The sequence below is a fragment of the Trachurus japonicus genome, chromosome 11 (assembly GCF_045865225.1).
Source record: "Trachurus japonicus isolate A0001 chromosome 11, Traja_1.0".
In the NCBI taxonomy this organism is placed as follows: Eukaryota; Metazoa; Chordata; class Actinopteri; order Carangiformes; family Carangidae; genus Trachurus; species Trachurus japonicus.
The window spans coordinates 1,398,297-1,415,200 of NC_140917.1; the positions used below are offsets into that span (position 1 = coordinate 1,398,297).

The window sequence follows — 16,904 nt, forward strand, 5'->3', positions numbered from 1 at the left end:
TAATGTTGTTAACTCGTTGGATCAAAATGTTGTGAAAAATGAAAAAAAGAAAGAATAATAACCCTGAATGCCCCTCCTCTCCTCTCCTCTCCCCCCGTCCTCCCTCTGTCCCTCAGACCCGGTGGACGTGCTGCGGGCTCTGCAGGTCCCGTCTCTCCCTGAAGGAGTGAAGAAAGTCCCCGGCTTCTGCTCCTCCCGTCGCTCCGGCAACCCCGACCACGCCTACCGCATCTCCAAGAAGGCCCAGATCTCCGCTCCCACCAAGCAGCTGTTCTCAGGTCAGTCTCACTGGACACAACGTCGCTGCTGCTGTCCATGTTGGTCTGGTTTAGAGACGCATGACAGCGTTTTATTATTGTAATGTTATAATGTTGGAGGAAACAGACACAGAGGACTGGATATTTGATCGACTTTAGGGAGAATAAAACAAGAAAAAAGAAAAGAAAAGATATTAGAAAGAAAGAAATACAATTATATACTTTTTTTCTTCTTTTTTTTAAGAAATAAGAATAGGTTAGTGCATTTTCTTTAACAGTTTACAAGTTTACAACAGTACAACAAAAACAGTTAATGAGGCTATATATTTTCTCCCAGATTCACCCTGAAATAATAAACGAATTTTGATAATTAATCATTTTTATATTCTACTTTTATTTTGGTAACCGAAAAAAAAGGAAGTATCTTCAGTATTATAAAATGTGCGTGTTTGTATTTTCAAACTTCACAGCACCTCCAGCTCCTGAATCAATGTGCAGTTTATGGTGAAAGTGAAACTTCAGGAAGAGAATTAAAGACTTAGTCAATCAACTAAATACAGTAGATTATTATCTATAATATTGTGAACATTTAGCTCTTGATCTGTTTTATTTACACAGTGTATAAGTGAACGTACAGCAGGACTTTATATATAATATTTAGATTGAATTCCACAGAGCACAGAGCTGTGATCATCCTCAGGTTGCTCTTTATGTTGATGTTGTGGTGTATTTCAACAGCAGCTGTGTGGAGCTGATCGAGGCCGTTGAGCTTCACGCTGCAGTGCTCCTAGAGGTTTTCTTAGTGTAATTATGTGTTGTTGCTGCGCTGCAGGCTGAGTTAAACTGTGTGTTGTTGCTGCGCTGCAGGCTGAGTTAAACTGTGTGTTGCTGCGCTGCAGGCTGAGTTAAACTGTGTGTTGCTGCGCTGCAGGCTGAGTTAAACTGTGTGTTGCTGCGCTGCAGGCTGAGTTAAACTGTGTGTTGTTGCTGCGCTGCAGCAAGTTAAACTGTGTGTTGTTGCTGCGCTGCAGGCTGAGTTAAACTGTGTGTTGTTGCTGCGCTGCAGGCTGAGTTAAACTGTGTGTTGTTGCTGAGTTAAACTGTGTGTTGCTGCGCTGCAGGCTGAGTTAAACTGTGTGTTGTTGCTGAGTTAAACTGTGTGTTGCTGCAGGCTCAGTTAAACTGTGTGTTGCTGCTCAGTTAAACTGTGTGTTGTTGCTGAGTTAAACTGTGTGTTGCTGCAGGCTGAGTTAAACTGTGTGTTGCTGCAGGCTGAGTTAAACTGTGTGGGCGCAGCCAGAACAAATGAAGTGTAGAAACTGTGTGAAAACAGAAAGTAGTGTTTATGTGGCTGTGGAGAAAAATCCTCAAGAGTCAAATTAGATTTTCATCTGGTTCTCTTAGGTTCAGTCGACTTCCTCCTCTTGTTGTTCTGTGTCCTCAGCGTCTGTGTCGACTTCCCACGGGACGATTCACATTTTAGTCACATTTTAGTCGTCTAACAAAAAGCTGTTTCTTTTGTTTCTTCACTTTTTTCCACCGATAAACAGGTGAAAAACAGGTGAAAACAGCTATGAAAATAATTGGCACTAAAGATAACCCGCGTACCCGACCCGTCAGTCAATTTAAATCTGGCACATAACATTTAAAACGATCCTTCACATATTCTGTATCAAGAATATGAATTATTGCCCTCGGGGAGACGATACAGAGCAAGCAGATGTAAAAGTAACCGCTACATCTATCTACCTCTTAAACAAACCACCTGCTTAATCTTAAATGGTTTTATTCTTTTAGTGATTTTATTCTTTTTATGGTTTCTTTTATTTATCTACTGGTTTTTAGGATCTTTTAGAAGTCCCAAAGACACTCTGCACTTTATAGATTTTAGGTTTACTTCTTTTTCTTTCTTGGTTGCAGTCACAAGGCAACAAGGTGCTGTGCAATATCTGGTCTATGAATTGTGAATGGAAAAATGTTTTTATGTTAATGTACTGTTATGTCTGTCTTGTGTCTTTATGTTTGTATGTTTTATGGCAAGAATGCTGCTCAGTGACAGATTACTTGGAAAATAAGATAATGTGTGGGTGGCAGGCAATATAAGATGTATCTTCTCCCTGCTCCCTTCCAACCAATGGAAGAAATGTTGTGATGATATTGTCAAATTGTGAAATTGCCATGGTTGGAATAAATAAAAAGAAAGAAAGAAAGAGATGCAGCTGCTGGAGGCATTGACCGTCCAAGGCAAATTTCCCTCTGGGGACAATAAAGTTTATATTGTATTTAGGGCCGGGACTCGATTAAAACAATTAATCGAATTAATTAGAGGCTTTGTAATTAATTAATCGCATTTTAATCGCATATAAATATTTGACCTGAGGACAGTGAGAAGCATTTTTTTTCACATGGATTTTAGTATACCATTGAATGACTGAATACATAAGCTTAAGCATTCAAGGTGGTACTTAACCAAGACCAACAGACTAGGGATGCAAATTATCCATTAATTCATTAATGATATTTGATACATTAAATGGTCTTTCCTTCCAATACACTATGATGATTACTGTAGTATTTAACTAGGCTACTTAAATCACAGTAGCATAAACTGATTTGTTGAACTCAGCCTGATGTAAACATTAATAAAACTCAGTAACCAATCACACAGCAGCTCCATGTTGTCCCTGTGTGATGTTCAGGGACAGGTCAGGACAGTCTGAAGACAGAGCTCTGAGGGTGAAGACCTGTCATAATGAGATGAGCTGCACCTGTGACAGTGACAGGTCATAGATATAGCGCTGCAGCTGAGCAATTAGCGCTATATAGCGCATTTAGCGTGCGCCGTGTCTGTGTATCTATGTGCAGGCAGAGATCAGAGATGGTGTTTTAAAGGGACAACGAGGAGTTTCTATTTGGTTATAAAAAAGTCTCACGTTAATGTGGATGAATCTCCGCTACCCACACTTGTTAATGGGCCCATTTTCGATAAATCTATGGTTTTGTCTCTATCGTTATTTTGTTATTATTAGTGGTGGCGGAAATGCTGGTCGAGCCGACCAGCGTTTCCTTAATGAGAATAACGCAGCTGAATGGCCGTTTATGGTCGGAACTACGACGGTAACTGAACGTCTTTGAACCTCTGACTTTAATTATTGATGAATGAAAACATGAGTCCGTCTTGCGCCGGTCAAATAATTTTACGGTGCGGAGGCTCATAAATGTAGTGTGAAAACGCTTCGCTTTTCCAAAACTCCTCGTTGTCCCTTTAAATAACCATGCTAGTGTTTCACCAGCTCTCATCTCTGCCAGTCAGCCTCTCAAACTGCCGCCTCTCTCGCGTGCGGGCGCACCGCACGTAGACACACGTGAGAAAAAAAAAAAAAAAAAAAATTTGAATTTTTTTTAAATAAGTGCGATTAAAATGCGTTAATTTTTTAACGCGTTAATTTTTGTGTAATTAATTAATCGTAATGAATGCGTTAAAGTCCCGGCCCTAATTGTATTGTATTATATTGTAAATAGCTGACACCAGACTGAGGACCAGTGTCATCGTCTCTCCTCCTCCTCATCCCTCCATCCCTCCATCCTCTCCTCTCCTCTCTCAGGTCGTTTCCCAGAGAACTTCTCTGTCATGGCGCTGGTAAAGGCCCAGTCCGGCCTGCAGGCCTTCCTCCTGTCCGTCTACAGCGAGGCGGGCGTCCAGCAGCTGGGAATCGAACTGGGCCGCTCGCCCGTCTTCCTGTACGAGGACCAGAACGGCCGGCCGGCCCCCGAGGACTACCCCCTGTTCAGAGGCGTCAACCTGGCTGATGGCAAGTCAGTAACCACGGCAACCAGCTTCTGACTGGTTGAGATGTGTGTGTGTGTGTGTAATACCCCTTTCCCACTGGCCAAAAAACCTGTTTAAACCCGCTAACAGTCGGCTTTTGGTGGCAGTGGGAAAGGCACCGAGCCGCGTCAACCCGCTAATTTACGTGATGACACTGAACGTTACGTGACGCTACGTCATCGCGCCGGTCGCGTCTCATATCACCAAAACAAAGCTCTGCTCCGCTCTGCTGTCATCCGAGACTGGGATCAAAAGATCAAACAACACTGACCAAAAACGATAGAAAAAAAGAAAAGAAAAGAAGCGACAGTCTGTTTAACTGACGTGTTGTGTTGTCATGGCGACAGTCTGTTTAACTGACGTGTTGTGTTGTCATGGCGACAGTCTGTTTAACTGACGTGTTGTGTTGTCATGGCGACAGTCTGTTTAACTGACTCTCTGTCCTCCGCGGTCCTGGTGCTCCAGGTCAGCCAGCCAGAGAGTCTGCCTCGGCGGACGGACACTCCGCGGCGGGCGGCTGTGGCATGACTGTGTGTGTCTGTTGCACCGCGGATGAGAGCGGGGCGACTGGTTTATGGTCTGTCTGATCCCCCAGCGGGGTGGAAGACTCGGCTCATTTTGGTCAGTGGGAAAGGGGCCAAATGCCGATTGTTAGCGGGTCGACCCGCGTTTAAAAAACCTGCATCGACCCGCTAATTTTAGTGGGAAAACGGCTTTACACACCTGTTTAATCAGACCTGTCGTCACATTACACGTTTATTCGCCTTCTCCTCCTCCTCCTCCTCTCCTCCTCCTCCTCCTCCTCTCTTCCTCCTCCTCTTCCTCCTCCTCCTCTCTCCTCCTCCTCCTCTCCTCCTCTTCCTCCTCTCTTCCTCCTCCTCCTCCTCTTCCTCCTCCTCCTCCTCCTCCTCCTCCTCCTCCTCTCTCCTCCTCCTCCTCCTCCTCCTCCTCCTCTCCGTCTCTAGGTGGCATCGCGTCGCCATCTCCGTCTCTAAGAAGAACGTGACTCTGCTGCTTGACTGTAAGAAGAAGATGACCCGCCCACTTCCCCGCGGCAACAACGCCGAGATCGACACCAACGGCATCACGGTGTTCGGAGCCCGTCTGCTGGACGAGGAGGTTTTCCAGGTGAGGGACCAATCAGAGAGCAGCTCTGAATGAATGAATGAATGAATTTATATTTATTTAAAGCAGAAGTAAGTGATATATTTGTGTTAATCTAAGTCTTAAATAGTTGTATCTTCCGACAGCAATCACTTCTATAGAGTGTTTGGTCTGAAACACGGGTCTGTCAGTCACTCTGCTCTGCTCTGAGCCCAGGAGAAAACTTTCCTTGTATCCTACAACCTTTATCCAATGAGGAGAGAGAACGGCATAAAGGGGCAGTCCTCTCTGTGTGTGCAGCCAAGGGATGCGCCTGAATGTGGTGACGTAGGGACGAGGACCAATAGATCCATGACGAGGGCGGGGGCTGCTAACTCCATCTGCTGACAGGAAGTTATGGTGCGTTCAAGGCAACTCGTAACTGGTGTTTTTCCGACCTGTGAAGTGGTACCAGTTCGATCTGGTACGAGTTCACGGGTCAGAAGTTACGAGTGGCCGTTATAGTGACTTTCACAGGTAAAACAGGTCGGAAAAACACGAGTGGGTTGCCTGGAACGCTACAAAGTCGTAAGTTGTGACTTGAAGCTGTAATTTACGGTTTCAAAAGCCTGCCTGGAACGCAGCATTAGCCAAAACCACCGGATCACTTACTTCTGCTTTAAGTGTCATGCACCAGTTAAAACACCCAGCCTGTAAGCTACAGTAGGATCAAGGACTGTTTGACGACTGAATGCACATGTCCTCTTACCGAATACAGCTGGTGATTATGATGTAATGATGTGAACTGTTTTTATCTTTGTTTTGTTACTGCTTTTCAAGTGTGTATTTTATGTGGACTTACTGTGCTGCTCTCTTGGCCAGGATCCTCTTGCAGAAGAGATTCTGAATCTCAATGGGATCATTCCTGGTTAAATAAAGGTTAAATAAAAATAAAAAAGGGCTTACAAGACACATTTCATATTTAGACAACAAACAAAATCATCAGAGACAAAGCAAAAACAAAATCCACTTGGAATTCACATCAATAATTCACTTTTTCTTAGTGTCCAGGCACTTTTTATGAAAGTAGCTCTAGTAAAGACTTCCATCTTTACCTCATCATCATCAGCCCAGAACATGGCGACACAACATTTTTCACATTTTCCTTTCTATATATTCTATTCATATGTGTCAATAGGGTCAGTTATTGTCACCTTTAAAGAGGAACTATACAAGTCTGGTTGCTTTTCTGCTGTGTTGCTAACCCTCCTCTCAGCCATGTGCATTTGTTTACAATGAAGCCGGAGAAAAATCAAAACATGGAGCAGTGGATAAGGTTATATAACATATACACTGTTATGATGTGTATGTTTGTGTAGTCTTATCTGTCATAAACTAAAGATTACTCGTTACGGAGCGCGTTTGGGTCGCGGTGCGGCTTCACATTTTTCTTCCCTCCTCAGGTACCGAGTTAAACCTACCTACTTCTACTGCCAGAGGGAGAATCCAGCCTTCAGATAGGCACATGAAGATTATTATCTTGGATCTATCTAATGGCAAAGTCACATAGGGACAATACACAATTACACATTATTCAACTGGCAATCAGTTCTGAGCTTCGGTTCAAACCAGATGTCATTTGCCCATTTTTCTTTATACTCAAGAAATAACTTATACTTCACGAAATTAACATTACAACACAAACCATTAGTGAAAAGAATATGTTGTTGATGGGCCTCATGTTGTGTGTGTGTTTGCTGACTGAGACTGTGTGTTAACGTGTGTGGTCACCACAGGGAGACATCCAGCAGCTGCTCATCGCCTCCAACCCTCAGGCTGCCTACGACTTCTGTGAACACTACAGCCCCGACTGTGACTCCCCGCTGCCCAAGACCCAGGCTCAGGACCCCAACACATACGTGAGTAACACACCTCCACACCAGCTACACATACACAGACAAACAAAACACAACGTCTTCTCCTCCACACTCAGAAACAAAACCTTCCTGCAGCGGAAAACAAACAGCTTTTATTCATCCAATAAGGTTTCACATGAACCCACATCAGATACAGAGCCGACACCGTCAGGCCGATCGCACAACGTTAGACTCATCTAAAGCTCCAACAAACCAAACCCAAACTGAACCAGTGGACTTTGGTTTCCTTTTCTGTGGCACAAGAGTTTAGTTTCTTTAGCCAGTGCTGGTTTTTCCTTCTTGAACTAAATGGAAATGAAGAAATGAAGGAAATATATGAAGGAAAAATCTTGATAATTTAGGAAAAAGCTGAAAGTGAAAGTAGGAAGGACACATTTTAAGACGCAAATACAGGAGAATTACTTTTCCTTTCTATATATTATATATATATGTGTCAATAGGGTCAGTTATTGTCACCTTTAATTTAATGCAAAAGGTTTGTGCAGGTTTTCAAATTCCCCTCCCATGTTTACTTTAAGTTCCTCCCAGTTAGTCCACTCAACTCCAGATATAAAGACATTCAATCTGTCAGTAAAGCTTCATGACACAAAGGCAACACTCAGAAAACAAAAATAAAAAGTCAAAAAACTTGCAATGGTAGCACATTTCACATTTCAGAATAAATCATGTGAAAAGTCAGTATTTTGTCCTTAAATGTACTAATGAAGATGTGCTACCATTGCTAGTTTTTTTTGTCTCATATTCTGAGTTGAATGAGCCTCTTTGTTGAAGCGCAGCCTCTTATTGTGAAAAGAAAAAAGTCCTCAGGTTCAGTTTGATGCTGACCTGTCATCTGATGATGTCATCAAAGTGCTGCTCTCCCTTCCTGTCCCCCCTCCCTCCCTCCCCCCCCTCCCCCCCGTCATCAGCAACAGTTTGTATCCATCCACTTTCCTCCTCATATCCGTCTGTGTGTCTGATACGAGGTAACTAACTAACTACCTGTGCGGCACATTTCCATCATTTCACACACGTTGCTGTGGAGAAACATGACGTCAGTGGATTAGTTGTCGCTCCGCTGCACTGGACCACAGAAAGGTAGGGGAAAGAGGATGATACAACGTTTTACTCTCCCTCGTTCTTTCCCTCGGATCGAAGACAGAGAGTTTCTTTAGTTACATTAAAATAAAATGAAGTTAAATTCTGATTGGTTTTCTGGTTAAATTGAGAAATAAAAGCATTTGTCATGACGATGGCTTAAGGTGGAGCCTCTTTGCTCACTGAGACTGGATGTGCACGTTACGTAATATCTCATATTAAGCTTTGCAAGATCTCCTTCATTCTGTTTAGATTAGGAAGCTGATCTAGAATCAGCAACGAGTGATTCTCATCCGCATTCATTCATCCAAAGTACAAGATCTGTGTTGTTAGTCAGACGCTCTGTCGTGTTGAGATGACCGCTTTCTGAATGAATACAAACCTCTCTGGTTTTATTCATCCGCTTCAGTTCCCTTTGCTTTGTTATTTTGCTGTTTTCTCATTGGTCGAGGTCCAGTCTGTGCATCTGTGACGTTTTAAATATCAGAACTTTTCATGCAGCAGCAGCACAGACGACCTCTGATGAATGAGAAAAATAAAAGCTTTGCATTCTGTCCATCACCATGTTTTATTTTATTTTTTACCCCCCTTTTTGCTGCTTCACCCCTTCTTCTCCCTCTTCTTCACCTTTATTTACCCCCTGGACACCCACTCCTCTCCCTCCATTCATCCCTCTTTCTGCTGCCAAACCACCTCTCTGCCCATCCCTCACTCCTTCCATCCCTCCACCGCTCTCAGTACTTTGATGAGGAGCAGGATGACCATGAATACCCCTATTATTATGAGGAAACAACAGGCGTTCCCAAGCTGCAGGTAAAGAGGGAGCAAGAGAGAGGGAAAACACCAGCTGGGGTTGTGGAAGGGACGGAGAATGAGAGAGAGAGGTATTAAAGCAGTAACACAGGGATCATTCGTTGTATACGTTTGAGCATCAACTAAATTTACATTATATATTTACTAAAATATTAAAATGTTACTTCTATACCTCTCTCCTCCCTCATGGCTCCACACCTCCCTTGTTTTAATCATGTCTCACCTTCTCTTTAATCCACATCCACCTGATCCCTTCACCTCCGTCACACAGGAAAAACTCCTGCTCCTTGTGATTCATTTTGTCCTCATGTCATTTACATGTTGTCATATATATATATATGTATGTATGTATGTGTGTGTGTGTTCAGAGGTGGCCGAGTGGGGGCACTAGGGTGGTTTAGGTGCAGCTGTGTTGTTACACACGCGCACACTTGTTTCTCTTCCACATTCTTCTCCACAAAAGTAAAAAAAAACTTTTTAGGGAATTGAAGGAGCAAGTTGATGTGTCGAGAATACGAATAAATCTGTGTTACAAACATGAAATTAGTCCATAATTAAAAGCAAATATCATATAACTACGGTTTCTATCTATTTCTGGTTTTACTGTGTGGGTCTGAACACAGGAAACGAAGAGAGTGAGGAGAAACCTTCTCTTTATGTCGTCTTGGTCAAATTAGTCGCTGTAAATACGTTGTGTTTTCCTGAATCCGTTGTGTGCAGGATGGGCGGAGTTTGTCCCACAGCAGGTGTTAAGAAGATAATCACAGATCTGCATCAGTAAAATGTTTTCCTGTGATTGTTTGTCTTTTCTAGCACTGGTTGTTGTGTGGTTGTTTATGGAAAACTCCGCCCGTTCAGTTTGTCAGGAAACCTCCAGACGGATTTGCAGCAGTTTGACCCGCGGCATGTGTTGTGTTGTGTTGTGTTGTGTTGTGTCTGTGTCTGTGTTGTCTTGTTACTTGCATGGTTTCTACTGTGATTGTCTTGGAGGATGTCACCGCATGCACCGACTGTTCGTCTGCGTCGTCAGTTTCCAAACCAGTTTTCCAGTCGACATCTCAGTGCACATGTTGTTGTGTTGGGAAATGCATCATGGTTTTACATCTGACCTTCGTATGGCATACATGACTTCAATGAATGCCACAGCCTGTCTCCTTTAAGTCTGTCTCTGTTGTGTTTTGCATATTTGAGGAGTTTGTATCCCCGGTGACGGCCTGTTTCCCCCTCGTACTATATTATCTGGGTGATTTTTATTGTACAGTTTGTTTACACTTTTAGTTTGCATGTGTTTTCACTGTAGCAGCACGAGTAGTAATAATTGATTTATGCATTTAGTGGTTTTATGTGACTAACCTGCCTTTGCATGCAAACCTGGCATCTATCTCATCATTTGCATGGCTCATCTGCAGCAACCACCTCTGTCTGTCTGTAGTTAGACTGCTCCGCCTCCGTGCATTACAAACTGAGTGCATCAGTGTATGTGTATGTTTTACGTGTGTGTGTGTTTGTGTGTCTGTGCAGTGTGTGTGAGTTTAGCACCAGCTTTACCTGACCAGTCACACCCTTAGTGCCTCTGCCAAACCACAGGCTCCAGTTCCTGTTAGCACCAAGATGCTGCTTTGTCATTTTAATATTGGGAATGGCATTACTGGAGAAATCAGCAAAAAAAAGAAAAGAAAAAGTAAAAAGAAATTAAAATTCTCAAATGTCTGATGTCAATTTGGTTTTTACTGGTAGTTTTTACAGTTGTGTTTTAATTTCCCATTGTAAAGCTTGTATTGATCCTCTGCTGTATCCAGTAATGCCTGTACAGTCTCAGTAAATCATCCAAGCCTTAGCCATCTTTATGTCATTGTTTCTCAAAACATCCACTCTTGTCTTTCTCTCTCCTTCTGTCCATCCCTTGTTTGTGCTTTTCACCCCCATCCCAACCCCTCCATACATCTTTGTCTTCCTCCACTCTCTCTCCGTGCCTTCGTCAATATGCACTTTTTACATACTAAACAACATCTCAACCAAACAATAATCACGGATATTAGAAGAAGGCGCTCAATGGAAAAGCAGCTCCGACTAAAACCACCCCGGTCAAAGCCAAACCCACTCCGGCTAAGCTGGCCAAGTCTGCTCGTACAGCGTAAACTGGTAGTGAAGCCGCCTATGCCCACCAAAGCCTCCAAGTCCTCCACAGCCAAGGCCCTCAAAGCAAAGCCCACTGCCGTCGAGATCCTCCTGTCTAAGATCAAACCAACAGCAGCAGCTAAGGCTAAGCTAACAGTTAGCAATGGCAAAGCAGCCGCTGAGAAGAAAGCCAACGGTGCAGCTAAAGCTAATGGCAACGGGAAAGCAGCTGTAACTAAAGCTAATGGCAATGGTAAAGCTGCAGCTGAAGCTAAGCCCACGGCTCAGGCCAAGGTCAACGGTAACGGAAAGGTTGTAGTTGAGAAGAAAGTCAATGGCAATGGAAACGGAAAATCCTCAGCAGAGAAGAAAGCTAACGGAAACGGAAAGGCCACTGTTGTGTCCAAGGCCAACGGCAAAGCTGCAGCTGAGAAGAAAGTCAACGGAAACGGCAAAGTGACCGTTGAAGTGAAGGAGGCCAAGGTCAAAGCTAACGGCAAGGCTGAGAACAAAGTCAACGGTGAGGCTAAGGCTAACGGCAAAGTTACCACTGTGGTAGAGAAGAAAGTCATTAGCAACGGTGCCGCTACTCAGGCAAAAGTTGAAACCACTACAAAAACTAAGACTGAGAAGGTTGTTAAAGTAGAGAAGACTGTGGTCAGTTCAGCCAAATCAGCTGCTAAAGTAGAAGCCACCAAAACACCCAAACCCACAAAGTCCTCCAAGCCTGAACCTACGAAGGCGGCGGCTGCAGCGAAGGCGGCGGCCACCAAAGCTCCTGCAGCAAAAAGCCAACCGAAGGTCACCGAGGTCACCAAAGTTAAAACCGTGGTCACCAAAGTCCCTCTGGTCAAAACGTCCGTTAGCAAAGCAGCGAAGAGCGTTGTGGAGAAGGTTTCCATGGTGAAGAAGGCCACGCCCACACCTGCCGCCGCCCGGCCCACTCCGCCCAGACCCACCAAGTCCAAGCTGGTGCTGGACGCCAACGTCAAATCCCAGCACAAAGCCTTCCCGCCCTTCGGCAAGTCGGTGCTGAGTGGAACCGTCGTCCCGGCCAAGAAAATCACCAACGGTTACCAACAGGTACAACAGGAGCGCTCATGTTTGGGTCGGAGCGTCCAGAGTCGGATATGTCCCGTCTTTCCCATCTGGGAGCAGCTCTGTCCACCATCCAGGGTCTGCAGCAAAATGACTGTGAAACTTAAAGGGATACACCAACATTTTTTTTTCGTGTCTTGCCTCACTCCCGAGTCCATGACCAGCAGATAGACACCATCCTTTTGACTGTGCGTGCAGTAACAAGGGAGATAGAGCCGTATCGCCGTAATTAGCTTAGCTCAAACACTGGAAGTGTATGGGTAGTGTTAGCCTGCCTCCACCTAAAGTCGCTAATTAGCTTAGCTCAAACACTGGAAGTGTATGGGTAGTTGTTAGCCTGCCTCCACCTAAAGTCGCTAATTAGCTTAGCTCAAACACTGGAAGTGTACCTGTACTGTTAGCCTGCCTCCACCTAAAGTCGCTAATTAGCTTAGCTCAAACACTGGAAGTGTATGGGTAGTGTTAGCCTGCCTCCACCTAAAGTCATCAGAGAAACTCTTCAGCAACTCTAAAGGGAAACCGGCGGACCGATCTTCGTCTCAGAGCTGACAGAACTCTCCGGTAAGGCATCTTGAGCGGTCAAATGCCGCTAACGGGACGAGATCGGTCAAAACGGAGGGTTCAAGCAAAGACGCTTTATTTTGGTTCAAGCTAGCTACATCGAGGGTAGGTTAGCTTCCTGTTTCAAAGTAAAAGCACAAATTCTATCGTCATGGTTTCCTGTATGTAAAGGGAAACGGATGTCTTCCAGCGTTTGAGCTAAGCTAATTACGGCGATACGGCTCTATCTCCCTTGTTACTGCACGCACAGTCAAAAGGATGGTGTCTATCTGCTGGTCATGGACTTGGAAGTGAGGCAAGACACGAAAAAAAAATGTTGGCGTAACATTTTAATACTTGTTTTGTTTTGTTTCACTTCGGGGAGTAGTTTGATCTCTGAGTAAGTGGCCGGCGGTGACGGTTTTGCTGTAAATCCTCCATGGTGGACAGTCTGGTCTTCAGGATGGCGTGGTTCATAGCGAGCTGGGCGGCTTCTCCTCTGTCTGTATATCATATGATCTTCACCATCAGCCCACCTGCTCCATATGATATGATACAGCGGTGCACACTGAAGCATGGCTCATTCTACAGTTTCATTGTTCTTTCATATTCCTCCCTCAACACTGGATCTCAGAGCCTGAACACACTCCATCGCTCCGTCTCTTCCGTCTTTTTTTCTCGGCGAAACCGGTCCGGTGAATGAATGAGCATGGGGTTGCTATGGCACAGAAACTAAACCTGAGAAAACACAAATACTGTCTGTCACACTCTACACACAACACAACAACACAACCAACCTCCCCCGTCACTCTCTCACTCTGGTTTTCTGTCATTTTGTTGAAGTACCTGTGTTTTCTCTCTGTCTCTGGTCATATTTTATTTTTTCAAATATGAAGTGAATCAGCCTCACAGAATCTAAAAAAGCAAATGTTAAGTTTGCTTTCATTAGCGCTGCTTGTGTTTATTGTGCAATCGACAGTGAAGTTGCCAATTTTCAAGGTGGGCGGGGTCTGAAACAGTCCTAGCATGTGAATGAAGAGATTTATTTTCTGTGAGGCTGTTGATTTGGGTTGTTTGTTTCTCTGTTTTCTGGTCTTGGGTGAAACTAGACATCCCGAAGCATCAGGTCCTGATGTTTCCATGATGGGATGGATAGCTGCTCTGAGTGCAGGTTCACCCTCTCATCAGTCTTGGCTTTGTGAAGCAATAATGGTTCAACAATGCAACGAAAAGAAATCTCAGCAGTGTCGTCTCAACGACTCCCTAAATCTCACACCTGGTGAGATTTATAGTCGCTGAGACTCTAAGACTTCCTGAAATTTCTTTTCTAAAAAAAAATGGATCTTTACAACTTTAAAAATGTGAGTTGCCACTAAACGTTTCTTTGTCTCTGGCAACCGCAGTTTTACGATGTGTTCCATTTTCTCCTTTTACCTCATCGTTACCTCACACAAGCAGACTTTGAACTAACCACGCTCTTCCAATCAAATCTGCTTACTTCCTCCCTGCTCCCCCAATTCCTGTCAACTTGACCAATCAGGATGTAGACACTGAATATGCCGAGGCCGGCCACACCGCTACAGAGACTGATTATTACTATGAGGAGACGGTGCCACTGCCCGAGGGTGAGGTGAATGGACATGAAGTGGTTCCTGAGCAGGTAAAGAAAAGAAAACGACACACTGATCAGTGACACGGCTCACGGCCGGGGCAGATAGACCCTGTAGAGAACATGCATGGTCATTATTAGTCTATTTAATATGGTATAAAGTTGACAGAAAGAGGAAAGAGGACGGTGCAGCACTGTGGTGGTGAGCCCAGTCTGTAGTTTAACCTCGTAGCCGTAGCTCTGTGTCTCTTCTCTAACCAACACATCACATCACTGTTTTATCTGCGCCGACACCACACGACACAAGACATAAGAGAAAAACCTCCTTCAAAGGAGAACGCACCACATTCATCTGCTCCCACCATCAAACAGTTTTATGTGACTCCCCCTTTTCCCTAACAACAAGATCCCCTGGGTTTGCTCTCATCACAGGACTCTGCTCTGCCTGGTCAGTCAGGCCCACGTCTCGTCATCAGAGCAAAAGTATCTTGAGAAAAAGGGGATTCACGCAGGAATGTTTGATGTGCACCTTTAACCACAGAAACAACAACGGGGAGATGAATATAATGCATTCTTGTTTGAGAGGAAACACAGTAGATGATCCATGTTGTTGTCATGAACATTTGATCTGTATCAGCCCACGTTGACGACTTTGCTTTGGTTTTTCAGTTGATTGTTTTTGCTGGACAGTTCTGTACACTGTAGGAACAAGTATTATCATGTCAGTATTACAGTTTGTTGGGATAGTGTTTGACGTATATTCAGCTGTACAGTGTAATTCCACTGGATTCCTATGTAAACTCCATGGTAAGTACAGTAGTGCTGTATAACATAGACTTTGCTTTGCGTAGCAGCAGCTGTTTTCTCAAAGCGTCTCAAGCTGGTGATGATGAGCTTTGATGGAAACACATGTGATTATTATTTATAGAGCTTCATAGACCATTAACAGGAGATTTAAACCACTAGGACTGATAGAGTCTGTCAGCTGTGTGTTTGTTTTCTGTCCCATTGTCACTGTTAATGTACAAGAGGTAAGACTCACTTCTTTCTACGTCGCCCCTCTCCTCCTCCACTCCTCCTCCTCCTCCTTCTGTTCCTATGACGACCTTTCCCTTCATACGAACCTCTTCTTCCTCTTGCATCTTTTTCTCTTCCTTCCTTCCTTCTTCATCCTTCCCTCTGCCCCCCCCCCCCCCGTGTGGCTCTGCCCCCCCCGGCCGGTGCAGCCCCAGGTGGAGACGACTCTGGTGGGAGAGGAGGTAGAAGCCTCCAAGGCGGGCGGCGCCGGAGAGGAGCTCTTCACTGAGGAGTATGTGACCGGGGACGTGGGCATGAAGGAATACGACTATTCCTACAGAGACTACAACGAGCCCATGCCTGAGACCGGGGAGGCCGACGCCCACATGGGCCCCGCCCTGTCCGCCGTGACAGACCAGGGAGGCGTAAGTCGTTTTTTTTTGCTTCAGAGGCAAAAAAAAAAACCAAACAAAAAGAGCAAAACAAAATCAATTTCAACCTGCGACTGTGAATCTCAGTCTTGTGTGGTTGTGTTCAGAGGCCTCTGAGTCAGCCTCAAAGAAACCTGTATCTGAATACATTTAAAGGGATAGTTTGCCATAATTGCCATAATCCCTATAGTCGTCCCTATAGCAGTAGGTTTATTACCTTTAATTGTCGGTTGTGCAAGCTGTTTTTTAGAACGCGGAGCAGAGCCGTGAGCTGCTCAGAGCTACGCTACGGAGGCTCATTATGGGATTTCTTGGTTTCCCTCATCATCAAACTCATCAAATACACAATCCAACAACTCCACAACGCTCTGGTGGACAAGTTGTGAGCTGCACATTCACCACGCTATGAGATAATAACACAACGTTACCACAGAGTTGTTTTAGAGGGAAATTCATGCAAAACCGCTGATGCACGTTGCCTTCAGGGACAGTTTTTCATCAACAGTCTCTGTATTTCCCTCTAAAACAACTCTGTGTGGTAACGTTGTGTTATTATCTCATAGCGTCGTGAATGTGCAGCTCACAACTTGTCCACCAGAGCGTTGTGGAGTTGTTGGATTGTGCATTTGATGAGTTTGATGAGGGAAACCAAGAAATCCCATGAGCCTACAAACTAACCTACTGTACTGCTATGACTATAGGGATTATGGCAATGGGTCAATTTGCCAAAATGTTGAACTATCCCTTTAAAGAACCAAGACTGAGTCTCCACATCGAAACAGTTGAAACTGGTTTTATTCTGTCCGGTGCAGTGAACGCCACAGGAGGAACAGCTGCTGCCAGAGGATCCTGATAAACACAGAGAGTCACTTGAACGTTGCACACGAGATAAAGACGCATCTCAAAGAGTCGACTGCTGCATCTGTTGTTTTGTTTTGGATGCTGTTTATCTCCGTGTGGCTTCACGTAGAGCAGCTGCTCCTAGATCAGTCTGGAGAACGGTCCAGTCACCTTAAAGTTTATCTCTTTAAGTCAAACAGGTTTTTATTTGATCTTTCTGTTTTCTACACTGGAGTAACAGTGGTTAATATAATG

At 44.5% G+C, this 16,904-nt stretch overlaps 1 protein-coding gene across 1 annotated transcript in view; it reads left to right on the forward strand.

Moving 5' to 3' along the window:
* LOC146977864 (uncharacterized) overlaps positions 1-15,926 on the forward strand; it is a 29,236-nt gene extending 13,310 nt beyond the window's left edge. The window contains exons 2-10 of the mRNA XM_085790525.1: positions 117-278; positions 3,863-4,073; positions 5,052-5,214; positions 6,966-7,088; positions 8,922-8,996; positions 11,130-12,197; positions 14,293-14,412; positions 15,588-15,810; positions 15,919-15,926. Coding sequence (XP_085646651.1) covers positions 117-278; positions 3,863-4,073; positions 5,052-5,214; positions 6,966-7,088; positions 8,922-8,996; positions 11,130-12,197; positions 14,293-14,412; positions 15,588-15,810; positions 15,919-15,926 — 2,153 coding nt within the window. The remainder of the gene's footprint in view (positions 1-116; positions 279-3,862; positions 4,074-5,051; positions 5,215-6,965; positions 7,089-8,921; positions 8,997-11,129; positions 12,198-14,292; positions 14,413-15,587; positions 15,811-15,918) is intronic.
* Positions 15,927-16,904: the final 978 nt, after the last annotated feature.